At 43.0% G+C, this 17879-nt stretch overlaps 1 protein-coding gene across 1 annotated transcript in view; it reads left to right on the forward strand.

The window, feature by feature from the left end:
• Window positions 1–660: 660 nt before the first annotated feature.
• The window catches only part of itga5 (integrin, alpha 5 (fibronectin receptor, alpha polypeptide)), a 40850-nt gene continuing 23631 nt past the window's right edge, over window positions 661–17879 (forward strand). The window contains exons 1-4 of the mRNA XM_080496421.1: window positions 661–1058; window positions 11973–12103; window positions 16483–16583; window positions 17265–17388. Coding sequence (XP_080352547.1) covers window positions 850–1058; window positions 11973–12103; window positions 16483–16583; window positions 17265–17388 — 565 coding nt within the window. The 5' untranslated portion in view covers window positions 661–849. The remainder of the gene's footprint in view (window positions 1059–11972; window positions 12104–16482; window positions 16584–17264; window positions 17389–17879) is intronic.

Genomic DNA, 17879 nt, shown 5'->3' on the forward strand with positions numbered 1-17879 from the left:
ACCTGCCATCTTGAGTTGGATAAAGAAGTATAGATGATGGATTTTTCATGGAGATGACCACATATTGTTGGTCAGACTTACATACTACCACCTGGAATTTCTAAGAAAGTTCATACTTTTAGTAGTTCTCACTTAGACAACATTCACATCTATGTTTCCCCACTCAGGCGTGTAACTTTTAAACTTTTCAGTCACTTATAAATGCAGCATAATTTATATCCTGGATGTAAAACCAATAACCAACAGCCCTCTTGAGACCAAACAGTACTGCACCTGGTATGACATTGCTTTAAAAGACCCATGAGAAAAAAAATTACAAATTCAACTAAATACTAAAAAAACTGTCACAATGAGTGTAAGATAAACTCAAAAGAATGAGTATGCATTTATTGTTCATGACGTTAGTAATAAAAATGACCAACGTTTGAAGCCACACTGTAAACACACCCTACAATACTTAGGTTTGAGCGGTAGGCACTTTTTAGGGATTCTCAGGCTCCTCCTCCTCTCAAACTTTGTCACGGCTGTGGGAACTCCCTGCGCAATGTATCATGATTAGGTGAGCACTGAGCAGAGAGAGGAGGAGTGGGGAGACGCAGAGAGAGGAGGAGTGGGGAGACGCAGTGAGAGGAGGGGTGGGGAGACGCAGTGAGAGCGGAGCACAGAGAGAAGCGCGGACGCACAGAGGAGCTGACAGAGCATTAATCAGATACTGGCCCGGTTAGAGTTACAGGGATGCAATTTTAGTCTGATTCTCCTCCTGGTTTCAGGCTGCGGACTAGAAAACTCTGACGCTTGGAAAGTTGTGTCCCTCAAAGCAAAACTTAGTGGATTTATTTATTCCGAAAAATGGGCTTGGAGCGGTTTCGCGTAAAGGCGCCGGGGATAGTAGCCTTTCTCGCCCGCTCATTCCTTTGTATTGTCGGACTGTTACTCACTTTTTCCCCGTCAGTCTGCGAGGCATTCAACTTGGACGTGGAGAATCCCTCTGTTTACAGCGGACCTGAAGGGAGCTACTTTGGATACGCTGTTGACTTTTATTTGTCTGACTCAACCGGGTATGTATCGTCACACGAATTATACCTTTTTTTCGTTGCTCTAAATGTTAGTTAGTGAAAACATAAAAGTGACTGTTTAAACTTGAAACGTTTTATTTGTGTCTCCTCTTTTCTGCACGTGATAATTCACACGGCAAATATGAGCTCAGTACGCAAACTTTCCATTGGACTTCATTGATTTTTCCCCCCCCTTTCAGTTCGTTTTTGTCGCCCATTAAAACATTTGCAGATGGGCTGTTGAGGTTGCAAAACATCTTTCCAAGAGAAAACGCACTGAGACGAGCTCACAATTTGTGAGTCGTCGTTTGGCTCCGAGTTTTGTGTGTACAGTGTGTCTCATGGACACATGCTTGCTTTACGCACGGCGCACACGCCCTCACCGTGGATTCAAGTCTCTGTATTACATTATATATACGGACTTGTGTTTATGCTTTAAATGTTCTTGGTTTTAAAAATGTATCTTGCCAATTAAAAAGAGTGGCATTATACTATTAAAGACATGCATCCAAATGGGAGCAGCACCCACGAAAATCGCCTTTAAATCCTAATCTCATTGTCCAACGGAATTACATTTATTTATGACCTTTTAAGCTGATTTCACCTTTGAAACGCCAGGACAATCCAATACACTGTAATCTCTAGCAATCACATTTTTACTGGCTTGAAAAGTTACAGCTGATTGTGATGCCTCCTGCCTGTTTTGAGCAGATGATCCCCGTGACAGCTTGCATGCAGGGACTGTCTTGGTTCTTAAGAAAGTTTTTGGCATCCGTCATTTTTGGAACCTGACCCCATGCGTGCCTGTGGTCAGGTCTAATGCTACAGCATTTTGTGAAGGATAAAATATGGGTAGGGGGTGCCTGAAGGAGTATTTAGTATATAGTGGATACTTAAAAGGGCAAGACATAATTTTATATAGCTACTGATAGTTCCTCGTTTGTGTTTCATCTCATCAATTATATTTTGTGTGTTTTGGGCACAACCCTATAATTACAATAGTAATTAACAAAAAATTAAAGCTGCAGTCAAGGTTTCACTATACATAATCAGACTTCCTGGCTGTGTCTGCTGAGCACCAGTGGTTCCTCAGACCACCGCTCAACCAGCCAGCATGCTGAGATTTGAGAAAGGGCTTTGTGCCGAGTGGGCCGCCAGCAGTAGCTTTAGTTTCGCTGTTCCTCCTCCCCATTTCCTTGGACAGGAGACACTCAGACAAGGGGAGATTTCCCCCCTCTTTTTCCCTGGCCTTGGCTGACTCTTTAAAAGCCTGCTGTTGCCATTGGTCTTAATTTCTTTCCCTGAGAAACGGCAGCTTCACGAGAGTGGTCTGATTTAGGGTCTGAAGCTCATATGTAGGGATCTCTCCTACCAGCACCCCTCCCTCCTTACTTCCTTCTATGCTGATGTCATTCTGCTGGGCTTTTTAATTCATTCTTCACTGAGACCTTCCCCCACTGTCTAGCCCTTCTCACTATCATCTCTCTACGTCTCATTAGGTATCAGACACAGAACACGTCATCGTACCGATGACTTAATCTGAACTTTTCTACAGCTGGTCTGCTTTGCTTCAAGAGGCAGACATGTGACGATGGAGGAATAGTGTTTGAACGCAGCTTCCTACAGCCCGAGGCCCTGTAATTCTCCTCCCTGACCTCTGTTATATATTTTTTCTGAAGTCAAATGTCAACCAAAACAAAGTATGAGAGGGAAGATTTAAGACCATGACTCGGTGCTTTATCTTCAAACCACATGCATCTGGCACTTTTTATTGAGTTTGTTAGAAGTTTGCCCATCAAAACATATCAGCAGAGACATGAAATGAGTTTCTGTTATCTCTTGTTTTGCCATCACATCATCATCATCGCCTACACTTTTGGTGATGTGGGGAGTGGAGGACTAGCTGGAAACACTGTGAGGTCAGTTGAGGGTTGCACAGAGAAATTCTTCTTGGCAGGCCAGATGAGCTCCCGTGAGTAAAATATTGCTGCCTACATACAAGCGCGTGTTCATCACTGGTTAGACTACTGCTTTGTTCGTGTAAAATGAGAGACACAGCAGATGTAGACGTAGAAACGTCTGTCTTTCGTAAACACTCCTGTCAGGCCTGCAAATACAAAGGCCCACTTTCTCCATGTTTAATGCTGACAAGTTTATATATACGGGTCTGTCATGCCCTTCGGCCTGATGTAATAAAATTTGATTTGGACATCAGCCGATGTCCCACAGAAGTGCTCGCCTCAGGATGGTATCTGTGAACTGTGTGACAGCTCTTGTCAAATGCACACAGGATGGGCAAGAGGTCATATGGTTCACTGTATGTTTTTGCTTGTTGAACAAGGATGGACTTTTCCCACTCTTTATGTCTTTTTATGTTAGTTACCACACAGACACTCCTCTACAAAGATTTCTAAAGGCTGACTCCCACCTCAATGGCTTCATAATCAAACACCAGTTACTGACTCCTCTTTGACTTTCTCAGGCCAGGCAGGGATAAGGGGGGTGGATCATGCTGCGATAGAAAGGTCAGATATCATGGGGCTGTAAATGACAACAGACCTGGCTTGGTGTGTATGAACAAACGAGACAAGTTCATGTGTTTCTCTGACAGGCTGTGGTTGTGCATTAAACTGCACGTGCTTTGACCATAACAAACACATGCCAAGGTCAGCTGGTCCATGAAGGTAACTCTCCTGGAGTTTACCCTCTCAATCAGAGTTAGAGTTGAACTAATATTGACATTGGACCAGGGTCTCTTATGGTCACTAAAGCGACAATGTTTTCTCTGCATCTACTCTGAGGTCCCTCTCCACATACAGTCATTTTGTGTTATTGTTTTCACTGGTGTCTTTCTTTTCAATGGACCTGTTTCGAAATCAAACCCGTAAGTGTTTGAGCAGCGAGAGTGCTGCTTGTATATTTGGGTTGCCAAACTTTTCTTCATCCAGGTTCTCGTTGTTGCGTGCAGACAAAGAGGCCCTTTGTCTGATGGCAAAATTTGTTTACTGTTTCCCATCAGATGGGCTCCCACTATGATTCAATACTTTCTTCACTTTTTGGCTCCCCAAAACAGCTGCTATCATTTTCTCTTGTCAAATCTTGCAAGCACCTATGATAATCAACACAGTGTGTTAAGGGCATTAAAGTCTGTTTCTGTAAAGGTCAGTCAGGATATGCTTGGTTAGTTACACTGAAGTGTGTCCCAAACAATGTGCCATTCTGTCTTTTATGGGTGTGTTGGTAAAAGGAGGTTTGGGTAATGAGGCTGTGTTTGTCTCACTGGAAAAAGATGTCAGTGTTGATGGTGATGATAGTTTTAAAGGGGTCTGTGAACCCTGCCTGTTGCGTCTGCTGCATCAGTTTTGGGAATGCCCCCTCAGACGTCACGTCTACTTTGGAAAGGAGTGGACTGTTGGTCAGGGCCATCCTGACTCATACTCTGGTAGATTAAATCTGCCAGGACTGGCTTCCAGCAGCCTGGTTTGATTTAACCCCAGGTCAAAGAAATTACTCATATCTGTGAGCCGTTTCATAAAGGACCTCTGTTGCACAAGGCACAGAATGCCCTTCTGCACTGTAAAATGTTAAATTCTGCTTTGTGAAATTCAGATCTGTCACAATATTTCAAATGAAAATTTAGTCTTGGGAAGTGTTGCCTGTGAATGTGTGATCGTATATATGCATGTGTGGGTGCTGCCGGGGCAGGGGTGTGCAAAGGCAACATGTCTCAACAGCTGCAACCCCCTCCTTCATCACATGTTTTATACAACAGCTTCTCTGTCCTGAGGTGAGAGCACTGGACCCCCTGATGTGGCTATTGTGGAGAGGTGTGAACCACCAACAGTTAAGCCCTCACCAGAAGAATTTTAGGGCAGTAGAGTTGTGAGAGGGTGAGGGTGCTGCTGTAATTGTGGTTGGGGGTGGGAAACAGTTTGGCATGAGAAAATCCATAGGCCAGAGCATGAGTCATTTTGATGTTTCGCTGTAGTGGCAGGATGTTTCAAATTTCTCCCTTGCCACTTGTGAATTAGCTTGACAGGTTGTTGGTTTTGTTTAGCAAAACAGCTGCTGGTTTTGTCACATCAGGTCTAAAGGCTCACATAAAGGATGGTAGACGTTTGGTAAGACATGATTGCTGCTTGCTGAAAAGTTGGAAAAAAAGAACGACCACTGCTGATCATCCTCTTCCAGCTGCTCCGTCTCGGCTCGTGACCACAGATTGTGATCCGCATGTTTGATTTGGCACAAGTTTTGCACCGGATGCCCTTCCTGATGCGACCCTCAGTGGGATTTCTGTACAGTGGGCTTAAAACATGACTTTTTTGTTGCAAGCTCACTTCTCAGGCCACCACTGTCCCCCATGCCACTTCAAACTCAGACAAAATAATAAAATATAGAAGATATAAATTCAATGATCCCACGTGAGGAGCATACGTAAGGAAAAACCTGATTTTAAGTGGAACAAACTAGACCCAGAGGTAGAGGACATTGAGCTTAACCAGTTCATTGTAGGACAACTCATCCATGAAACTGCAAATTTCTAGGTGAAAATAAATCCTGTACAATGTACTTTTACATGGGATTTCTAATTGATATTACATATGTTTCATATATCTAGTATTTGTCCACTGTGGCGACGCCAGCCAAAATATTTTTGAAGGTGTAAAATTTTTTTATTTCTAATTTCTAAAGAGATGTTTGTTTTTGTTTCTGCCTGGTCGTCGCTGTCACCATAACGTTTTGGTGAGCTATTTTAATCTGTGTTTCTGTATGCCCAGATTTAGCACCAGTTCTTTGTCTTTCCACCGCCAAAGCCCCGGCCTATCAGGGGCTAAATGGGTGCTAAGCCATCCCCACATAGTTGCTGGGCCAAAGCAGGGCCTGACACGTCATCAGCTGGGGGTGGAGTTATCGCTGGAGTTATCGCTACCTACGAGGCGGAAGAGACGCTAAATCGGCATTCTGAAATCAACAGCGAACACAGAGCCCAGGAGTGGTTATACAGAAAAAAGTAATAACACGTGGGAACGAGATAATAAGTAAAATATATAATTTCGAAGCAGTTTTCCATTATCGTTTTTTTCACGCTTTTCATCTTAACATTGTAATTAACTTCACTTCCAGGTCTTGTATCACATCATGACCGCAGGCTGAGGTCTGCAAGCTGCATTGCGCTCCACTACAAGGCACCCCATTATGATTTTCTACCCACAGAACTTTATAATGAAGTGCTACTTTTGATTGATCAACAACTAAAAACCAAACTACATACTACTGTAAATGAAAGCTTGGATTTTTTTAGCCATAAATGTGCCTTTTAATGGCGCTTGATGTTAAAGATCACTTTTATTGTCAATCAGCGTGTGTTTACATAGGTTGCCATTGGAAATGGCTGTAGAGCTGCGTTCTATCATTCTACACCTCCATTCCCCCTGATATTGAAGGATTTGATTCAGACACGTCCATAAATAAAGTGAAAGGAGCAGAAATTCACAATGTATGCCGAAATGTTGAAAAATAAGCCCAGAGCTCATTCCCGTGTCATTATCATTATTTTTTTTTTCTCTATGGCCGCTCTGGGGCTCTGGACTAAAGCAAGACAGACGTGAAAAAATGCCAATGGAGCAATGAGGAGACACAATGCAGGACTTAGGACTTCTACATATCACTAGGAAAGCATAACATCATAAAGATGGAAACTGTCCTATACACTTTGCCTTCGTGACAGTAAACAACATGTTGGGGCACCTTTCTAGCAGTTTGTGTAATTCCAGTCCACCTGTTGCCCAGCGCTTTTATTGATTGAAACGTGTTTTGCAGTGATCAGACGGGGCTGTTTATCGCTGCAGGTTCAGGGCCCAGTGGCTCTGCTTCCGGTCTGTCCTGTGATGGAAAAATGGCTATAAATTGTTAGAAAAGACATAACTTGCCTCAGCCCCATAGAGCAACAAACAGGTCTTTTTTCCGGTGCAGCAACTTACAGCACCATCTGAAAATGTATCCTCTGCTGAGCAAAGTGAACCCTCTGTAGTCAGCACACGACATCCCAGAAGGCACTGCTACTCTCATCATCCTCAGGCTCCTGGACAGCAGCACTGACAGCATGTGCGTGTGTGTGGTGACGAGACCGTCGTCCATATGGCCGCCGTAAGGACTCCAACAGCTTCTGTCTGGCCTTGGCTCTGAGAGGACACGAGCCCGTTGGTGTGGCTCCATGTGGTCTAGGATAAGCCATCACTCAATACTTGAGCTTCTCATCTCTTGTCATTAAGCTGATCTCACTCTTAAGTGCCACATGCTTTGAAAAGAAATCAATATTTCCTTAGTGTGACATCATATTATATTTGTTTATTTCTCGAAAACACTACCGAGCGGTCCATTACGCCAGTGTTTTTCAACCTTTTTTGAGCCAAGGCACACTTTTTTCTTTGGAAAAATCTCGAGGTACACCACCAACCGAAAATGTTAAAATTTGAAATTCTGTAACCTATATTAACAATATAAAGTCATTCTCATCAAAGTTTTATCAACAGGAATCAAATACAGAAAAAAAAATATTTCCCAATTTCTTTTTTTTAATTTTTACTCACTCAGTGTGAATCCTGGACCTGTTTGGATGAACACAGAGCTGATATCCTGGCAGGAATAGAAGACAGACAAACACGAACATGTCTAGTTCGGAGTTTGAATCCTCCCTTTTCAAAAACTTCTCCATCACTGTCACTGACACAGTACTTTGATACAAGATGGTAGCAGCCGCAGGTGGTGGTGATTAACGAGACGGACGTCTTTCAGTTTCGCTTTCACCGGCAACGTTCTGTGCTGCCATCTATTGGCGAAGAGTAAGATACATGATTACTCTGTCGGCTGTGAGAGCAAATGTTTTTTAGAAAAAAATGTGAAATTGGATAATTTTCCACGGCACACCCGACTATATCTCATGGAACACCAGTGTGCCGCGGCACAGTGGTTGAAAAACACTGCATTACGCAACCTTCATCGATCTCGATAAATCTAGGGGTGAGGTGGTTCTTCAGAGTTCGAATGGAGTGAGATGTTTGTTGCAGTTTGGTATGCTCCATTTCTCCACTGAAGGAGTGAAAGTCGAGAGCTGCCTCTGGCTTCCATTAGGTCACTCCATCTCAATCCCCTTTTACTGATATGGAGCCACTCCAGTGTTTAAGCATGTGTTGATCGCTAAGTGTAAACTCTGCAGGGCTCTTCTCGTGTTTTACTGAGGTGTTTGCTGAAGTTTGAAGGCCACTCACTCTTTTTTTCCGCTTCACTCAACCTCTGTTTTTGCATATGGGCTATAGCATTTATTGAGCCGTGTTTATGACTGCAGATGGTGACTGCAGCCAGCACTGGCAGGCTCTAAGTATGTGAGTGTAATTTTTCCTTCTTTCTGGCTTAAAGCTGTTATAATAGTGTTCAAGTGACATCAGCTCTGCAGCTGGCTGGAAAACAATTAAATGAGGAATGGGGGGGGGGGTTGTTGGGCTTAACAGGAGGGGGTAACAAAGGAATTTGCCCGCTGACAACCTCCCTCTCTAACCTCTTCATAAAGTGTGTTAGCCATGACTACAGCCAGTAGTGTCACATCAGCAAGTTCCAGTATCCGGCCTCACCAGATATATCGGATACATTTTGGATTTGCTGATTGATGCTTGACTTTCAAATGAGAATTTGATAGTTACACATGAGCTGTTGCATGCACATTCCTCACTTGCACCCTAAATGAATTACAGTGGTTTAATTGATGCTTAATCATCATTTCTGTGGTGGAGATCATTAGTGGCTTCTGTATGGCAGCTGGCGGGGACATTGTGAAGCCACTAATGTTTTTCATCTGCCCTGACTTCCTCGCTGCAGTGTTGCTTGAATCTGTTGCAAAATAAGTTGGCCATTTGTCCATTATAACATTGAAGTGAGAAGTGACCAAATGAACATTACTTTGGTTCTCCAGTAGCATTTTAACGAATGGGTGAACTTTAATCTGAGCGCACTAGAAGTTGTCTTTCATTCATTTTAGACTTTGTTTGGTTTTGGAAGTCAGCAAGTGTCCCTTACATGCTTTCGAACCTAGTATGGGCCTGGTCTTTACAAAGTCTTTTGTCTTGCTTCACTTTAACATGAATACAACACACTTTATAAAGAAGTGTGTCCTTATGTATCCGCAAAACTTTCTTCACTTTTGGGTGGTCCGTTTACATGGCACCAGTGTGCGGATGCACTGTATCCGCAAAGTTTTTAATCCGGCTCCCAAGGTGGAAAGATTCTTTCACGGCCGCTAATCCCTCCTGCAGAGATTGCCGGAGGCTACAGAGCCTGTTACTGCGTATCTCTCCCCTCCCTTTCCCTTCCATCACTTGTAAACAAACATGGCAACCTGCGGTGGTATTAGTCACGGTTGGTATTCTAGTTTTATCGTCCATATCAGTAGTTTTATAGTTGAGACTCACCCCTGATAGCATCTGATGCGTCATTAGTCCATATGGATGTCGGGTGCTCTCCATTTTCTTCACGTTTATAACGTATTCTTCTCTGCACACATCATTGTGGTTTCATTACAAAATCAAGCAGCAGCGCCCTCGCGTGGCCCGGCATACTAACTCCATCGTTGTCTCTATGTCTGCTGCTGCAGTGTAAACACACTCCCTTTTTTTTTTTAACAGATGAGGTGTTGTCACGTGAAACGTTGTCGTGTAAACAGGGCCTGAGACAACAGCTGGGACTCTCACCTCCAACTAATTACACTCTGTTGCATACCAAAAACTCTACCTATTTTATTTCCTACAAAGGAGTTTCTAATGCAGCACTCAGACCTTCATTGAAGGCAAACGATACAAAAGCTCTTCTTTGAGCTCAAAGATGGCAGATAAGGTAAATGGGCAGGGGAATGCCACCTAGATCATCCATAGATAAAGACCTATTAAATGCTAATTATTCCTCATTAACAGGGCTTACAGATTGCCATCACCCTCTGCATGCTCAAGTCCGTATTTGTCACAGTTTAAGGTAGTAAAAGTCGAGCTGAACAAGCTGCCAACTCGCTGATCAAAGCGTGATCTGCTTGTTTCCTGTATTTTCCTCACTTTGAAAAGCTGCCACTGCCAACTATGGTTGGACTCTGTTCAGATCTGATTTAGCAAAAGATGCAGTTGCTTTCAATTTCCTTGGGCTTGTTAATGTGTGCATGTTCCTCCTGCGGTGCCTTTTATGGCCTACATGTGCTTCCAGATTATGTCAAAAAAATATTTTTGGCTCTTTGCCTCCATAGAAAATATATTATCTGACCTGCGCTGACTCAGACTCGGGTAGCTAGTTATAGTATGTGTAATTTATTATCCTACATTATATCGAACAGGCCTGCAGGTGACAGACCTGCATGCAGTATATACTGACTGCTTCTATATTTAAGTAGGAGAGTATAAGTGTAGGCAAGACCTTCAGATGTCTGAATATGAAATCCCCAACCAGGGATCCTCTCTGTGATTTAGATTATTGTGCAGGTGGAGATCTGTTGTTGCTCTTCTGGGATATTCCCGCATCTGCACATGCGGTCAGAAATAGAGAAATAAGGAGGTGGGGGCGCTGTCTGTTTCTTTCCAAGTTGAACTGGTTTGTTTCTTTTTCTTTCTTCCAACATAAACTGGGAGCTTCTGGTGCACATTTGGACTTGGCATTGTTCTGTATCTGTTCTCGACATACTAAGACTACAGTAACAGTGTAATATTAAACTCATCCCATTTCCTATGCGGCCTTTTTTTAAACTTTTTTTTCTCCTCCCAATTTTTGACCAGTTGTGTTTTTGAAATCATGTATGTTGAACTGATGGGAAACCTTTGTACTGACCGCCAATGTTAATCGTCCCACAAGATTTACTTCATAAGCCAACCCATAACCTTATGCATCTATCCTTTATTCATTAAAGGTTCATTGAAATTAATTACAGAAGATTATAAAGCTTTGGACTATTACACAGTTTAACTCCTTTTGACTCTTGTTGGCTTTCTTATCTCCCCCTGGAGCCTGCAGTGTAGTTACCCTTGGGGGAAGGATGCTGAGTTTAGCCAAAATATAAACGTTCATGCACTATTGGAAGATCTGGGGCAGGAAAGGGTGTACTCTTCCTGTTTTAGGGCCCCTAGAGACCGTCTGGGCTCAGTGGTCCCATGCCTCCTTTACCCACATCAATGAAACAACTTGTCTCTGATGCTTGTTGGGTCAATTGAGTCCAGAATGAGGTAATGCCTAGACCATTTACTTCAGACACTTTATCTACCAAGAGAATTGTTTTGTACGAATGCCTATTAAAACGATGTTATAAACTTCAAAGCTCAACTCTCTTCTCTGAAGTCTACTTGCACATTATTACTCCTGGACTCACCTGGAACTTCACTATTCCTCGTGTGCCTGTTGAAGCAGTCAGTTGACCTTCCTGTCGTCGTACAGTGTAGCTCCAGGGGTATTGATGTTTAGTGTCACAGCTGTAGAAACAAGAGTGTGACTCCACTTAGCCTGTCTGCTTTCTTGTTATTTCATTGAATCCTGTCCAACGGAGATCATATGTGAGCATGCAAGTGTTTTGCCTTGTCTGTCTGATCACAACCAATGTGTCTCTGAACAAAAAAAAAAAAAAATCAGCCAAGGGGGATTATGTAAAACAGTGCTGTACGCTGTTAAAATGTTTAACATTTGAGTCAGAATAAAGCTCACTAAGCTGGAAAATGTGCATGCCCCATTGTGTCGTGTGGGAGGCCTGGAATGTAATCTTTAATTGAGGCCAGGCTGAAAGGTTCCAAGCATGGGCTTGAAAAAGAAACCCATATTTTTAAGTACCTGTTCACAGGGTTTTGATTTGTTCAGTTTAAACATGTGATTTACACCTTGTCTCTTTGTGTGTCTTCTTTCCAGCTCAAGTGTGGTGATTGGAGCTCCCAAGGCCAACACAAAGCAGGTCAACGTTAAAGAGGGAGGGTCCGTTTTCTATTGTCCCTGGAGCCTGGGTCAATCAGACTGTCACACAATTGAATTTGATACAGCAGGTAAGATCTAAGATTAGCACAATCTTTACATACAATAAATCTCTAGGCAAGCTATTAGTAAATCCTTAAAAGTTCAAAGGTCTTCACTATATAGCCAGATCCATTACAAACAATCAAAACGGAAATGTTGTTATTTATTCGCTTTTTAAAATGACTGATATATGATGATGCTGCACAATTGTTTCGTATGTTCATAAACATACAGTGCTGTTACATAATGGTGAAAGCTGAGGAGAAGAAGTGGGGTTTTAAGGTTTGATTTAAAAAGAGGTAAAGAAGATACTTGTCTGATGTATAATGAAAAGCTGGAGCTGCTTTTCAAAAAGCACAATTCCCTCTTAATTCGATCCTGGTTTTAGGCTTCACCAGGACCAGCTCAGGAGACGCTTACGTGATGCACCTGAACACATCACTCAAAGCTGTTTGCTCCGAAGCAACATTTTAACTTTTCAACCTATGTTGAAAATAAAAAATAGCCCAGCCTATTGGTTTTCAGAAATACATTTCTGAAAACCGTATTTCTGAAGCTCATATCTGAGCCACTGCATTGTGTGCCCCTGTTGAGTTTGCGCTCTGGGCAGCTGCCCACTTCACTCATAGCTAAATCAGCCACTGCTTATGATTTTGTGTCAAACATACTTAATATCTTATGTTTTTGTATCAAATATACTTAATAATCCTTCCAAATGTGTCAAATCTACTTTGAAAACCAATTCTTCAAATCAGTAGTATTGAAAAAAATTGTCATTGACGGTTTGTCTGGAATCACATCATTTGAGTTGTCCGGGGTTGCAGTTTCGCGGACGAGTGGTCCGTTCACTGGGTTGTATGGTGCAGAGCAAGACTGTGTGGAGTGGTGACAAAAGCTTGGATTACTGTGTCAAAATGCCGCCTATCAAGAGCTGGCTTTATTTTAACCGGTTTCCTTAAATTATTTGGTAAATCATCTTGCTCTACTTCCAGATTCAAAAGGTTTCTCACTGTAATTCATCAATTTGAAATGACCGAGCTTGGTTGCTCTCTACACTACTGAAGCCCTAAAAGCATTTCCTTTCAGTACCTCACTGTTCCACTTCACTGAACTGTCCATTTCATCAGTTTCTGGATGTGTGATGATCCTATTTTTTTGTCTATTTCCTTTGGGGTTAAAAGGCATAATGGGCACGCTTAAGAGGCTTTTGAAGGATACCCCTTCCTTCCTGTGGGTCATGTTTGTGTTGCCTTGCTTCAGGAGGTAAAAGGAGATAAGCAACCAATAAACAAATAGCTCAGACAAAGAAATGTCCTGTTTGTATGACAGGTGAAGAAGACACTCCGAGTCTTGACAAAAAGGCTCCAGTTGAGTCGAAATCAAGTGAAGTGGCTTAGGGGAACACAAGGAAGTCTGTGAGGTTGTCTAATGAATGGATTCGAGTTTCAGTATGCTGACAGATTACCCATCAGGCTGTTTTCCACAATGGAGCATTGGCGAAGTGAGGAAAGGGACACTCAGAGTAGAAAGAGTGTTCAATCTTTTAGATTAAACATACACTGGAAACACACACTTAAATACACACACACAAACAGTATGAATCACACACATAAAACAACTGTAAGTGAGTCACCCTTGGCTTTTTTCCTGCGAAATCAAACCTTAACATTCAGGGCCAGTTTAGATTTACTGTCTGTAATGCATGAAAAGGAGAAATATTCCACGGAGTGTTTCACAAGCCTTTACTTTTTATTGGACACCATTTCTTGGTATCATTTGCTCCACTGTTTTTGCACAATTTTTTTTGTGACATAAAATGTGTTGAGCCCTCATGGGTGCAGGGAGTGATGTCATGCACAAGCAGTGAGGCCTCACAGTCAAGGTTATTCCTCTGAGCTTGTCGGAGATTGTCCTTCATATTTTAAAAAGACTTTGAAGGACCAGATTAGAGCACCAGAGCCAGCTCTTACATCTGGATCATGGTGAAACCGCAGTGGAGGAGGACTGTGTACATGGACATCTGCATGCAAATTCGGCTATGACAAACAGCTGTTACATGGATGACATTTACTGCTGCAATTCATTCGCTGTAGCTCTGCATGTCTTTTCTTTGCCAACCGTTGCAGTAAAGGCCAGATAATGACAAAAAAAAAAAAAAAAAAGACATTTTGAGATTTTAACACTATAACAGCTGAATACAAGATGGCTGTAGAGTCCTCTGTTTGTAGCTGAAACACAGTGGTGCCGGAGGTCTGCCGGAGGTCTCCCGGATGTCTCCCCGAGGTCTCCCGGTTTCTTGGTGTGTTTGAGCTCTGACCTGCAGGCCACAGACCCTCTTAATTAGCCTAACTAATTGGGTCAAAGTGGCCCTTCCCACCCACTTCCTCTTCCATGAAGATAAGAACATGTCTATGGATTGGAGAAGAGGAGAGAGCACCAAGGGCAGCAGGGAGGGTGCAAAAGGGCACATACAGGATGGGAGACCGGGTAGAAGGGGAAGGAGGAGAAATCAGAGCCCTTCTCCTCGACTCTGTTCCACCCCCCACTGCTGCTCGCAGTACTCCCACAGGGGAGGCTGATGTGATGAGTGAATTTGGCCATTTGTCTTCTATCCTACTGACGTGCAAAAAATACACACACACACACACACGTACACACATTTAGAATTGAGAGGCTCTAACCTCACTAATGGGTATCCACTCTCACACAGTTCAAAGCAAAGAGTGCGTCTATGAACGCACTACAGACCCCTTCACTTCTCTTGCCGGTCCCGTGAGAGAAAGACCGAGCTCTGGCACCATGTCACATCAGCACACGGCTCTAAACCAGCCTCCCAAGGGGGATTTGGTCAGATGACATCTTGCTGTGGTCCGTCTGTGGATTGTCTCTATCTCTGCTGTGAATCTCCTCTATTTTCATCGTTGGGTGTTCCACGTGATTCCAGCTGGCTGCTGTCACTTGCCTCGCCGACAACAAACAGAGCCCAGTGTAGTGACACAGAATTAATGCTGCCATGTGAAAACTGTCAGATGTGCTTCCTCTTCTTCACACTGAAATATAAGCGATCATAGTTATGCGGCACGAATTACAAGAAGACTGTGCTTTTCTCCGTTTCCTCGGAAAAACGACCTCAACCAACACAGTCCCTATTCAGTATCAGCGTACGGCTGGTGGATTTTCATTTGCCCTATCCAAACAAATTCCCCTGTTATGAAAATGTTAAGAGGGAACACCATGCGGCTAAGGCAGATTAGTAAAAGTAACAAGCTTATGAGAAGTTGTTTGAAGTGTTGGTCGTGTTATTGCCGGTGTGGCTACTAAAGCCCTTCTTTTCACCCTTCTGAACACTTAAGGCTACTTTTGGCCCACGATGAATAATGTGAGAAGGAAAAGCCCAGTGTTGAAGATTAAGCAGAAATACAGTAGATATTAAAAAACTATAATCTCTCTGCTTACCGTTTTGGGTCAGGGGAGGCTGAGAGCGAGCTAAATGGACAAGAAAACCTGGGTGAGATAGCGTGGAGAAAACAAAAAGGAGTAGGAAAATGGAGATAATGTTGAAAGTGAAAACAGAGAAAGGGATGAGGGAAGTGCGTGCCCAAACAGAGATGACTGGGGAGCTGCTGTGAGGAAGCCCGGCCAGAGTGTGCATGTTTTCATTGGACCCCGGCCCCCTTCGCTGTTTCCACAAAGACATGGTTCGGGCCTTCACTTTCAGCTCTACGGCTCCTAAGAAACACTGAAGGCCTTTTTTTTTCTGCATCTACTGAGGTCATGAGCTTTTGCAACATCTTTCAGTACTCAAGTCACTGACAGATGCTGCGCTGTTCGTTCACAGCATGCCTGATGTTTGACGTTGCCTAAGTGGGGGGAAAAAATACTGCAAGAGTTTAGTGGCGTGGTTGATCTTAAACTGCACCTCCTTTGCAGATGTGTTGTGACTTCCTTGCCTAATCAATTTGTTTGGATTTCATTCTTTATTACCCTGCAGATGCAACATCTGCCTTCCAATAAAGCTGTGTTTAAACCTGACTCCGCATGCCATCTGTCATGTCACCTGCTGCTGTCAAAGCATTGGAAGTGGTAGATCAGCATGACTGGCCAGGTGGTCAAGCGGAGCAGAAAGGTCAAAGAGGTTAAATTGGGGTAGGCCTGTTCAGAGCAAGTCATGCTCGAACTTATCTACAGTGCGGTCCTAGCACATTCCATTCTTTTTGAATTCTCACCCTGATCATTTTTGCATGAAAAATAGTGTAACTGGAGCATTAAATGCTGGCGTCTGCCAATAGTACAGATGTTTCCAAGAGCCTGGGAGGAAAGGGATGATGAAATTGAGATACTTCAAGTCCAGTTGAAGAAATTTATCATACGGCTATAAGTCAATGTCTTCTTCTCTGTGCTTTCCCAGGGGATCGCATGGTTTTGCTCAACGACACAGAACACCAGGCAGATTTCAAGTCACACCAATGGTTCGGTGCCACTGTGCGTTCTCATGGCGACACAATTCTGGTAAGCTGATTCTCCCAAAGATGCTTTTCAGGAGGCGGGTGAAGAAAAGTTGTGGTGGCTGTGTCTCAGTTGGTAGACTGAGATCTCGCACCTCACCCTCTCTCTGCCAAAATGTCATTGGTGTGCACTCTCCCTGCATGGAGACTGCCATCAGTAGAGCGTAAATGATTGTGTGCATAGGTAAATTTGACAGATCATGTGAAGCAGATTGCTGAAACAGCAATTGTGTGATGTAAAGTCCAATTATCATTTACCATTAAGCTCTTCTATATTGTTAAAATTTCATGCTAAATGTAGTGGCTGTGATGAACTTCGTCAATGTGTCAGAAATTGTTTTAAAATTGTACAGATTACTGTCCAATAAGTTGTTTTCATTCAGAATAAATTTTCACCTCGAGTCTAAACCCACTTTGCAGAAATGTTTTGTGCCCCCCTCTGACATTAAAGTTGAGCTGGCTGTCGTTTGGTCAGATAGTCCAGGTTGTGACCTGGGTTGAGTTACGTGGTTACCTTACTCCAGATGTACCATTGACCTCAACCTCAGATGTCTCCTGAGTTCATAAGGGTGTTGTTGCAACTGAAAGAAAACATACCCCCACTCCCCCACCCCAAAAAAAAAATCTCGCTCTGTGCATCCATACTTCTTTCTCTTTTTCCACGCTCTCCCTTTATGTACTCCAGGCCTGTGCCCCGCTGTACTCCTGGCGTACTGAACAAGATGTTCCCCGATCTGATGCCACGGGAACCTGCTACCTCTCAGTCCAAAATTTCACCAAATTTGTGGAGTATGCTCCATGTCGTTCAGGTAACTGTCACCTCTCGTCAAAACTCTTCAAATGTTTAACATGTTGAGATATTGTACATCTCGCCAGTACAATGTGGGGATGTTGCTACCTCTGGTTAATGTATAACCCCTTATGCTCAAATAATCAGGAACAGAATCAATATGTTGATCATGATTCTGCACTTGAAACGTGAAAAGAAATTGATCAATAATTTCTTGTGATCCTTGGAGGAAGAAAAGCATTTATTGACATGCACCATCTAGAGTTTTTTACTTTGAAAACTGTGGTTATGTCTTTTTATATAACCTGCACATTGCACCAATGTTGGGCTTACAAATTCACACTTCAATAGATTTACATTGCACACACCCCTGTAAGAAATGATACTTTAGTAAAGTAGATATTGGCTGATTGCTTTGCTTATTTAATCATTGTGGTGAATATCCCTACTCTCTGCCTCTGTCAAAAACATCCATCGCTTGTAGTGTCTTCACAAATCACACTCTTTTTT

Source organism: Blennius ocellaris (assembly GCF_963422515.1).
Source record: "Blennius ocellaris genome assembly, chromosome: 5".
Classification (NCBI taxonomy): Eukaryota; Metazoa; Chordata; class Actinopteri; order Blenniiformes; family Blenniidae; genus Blennius; species Blennius ocellaris.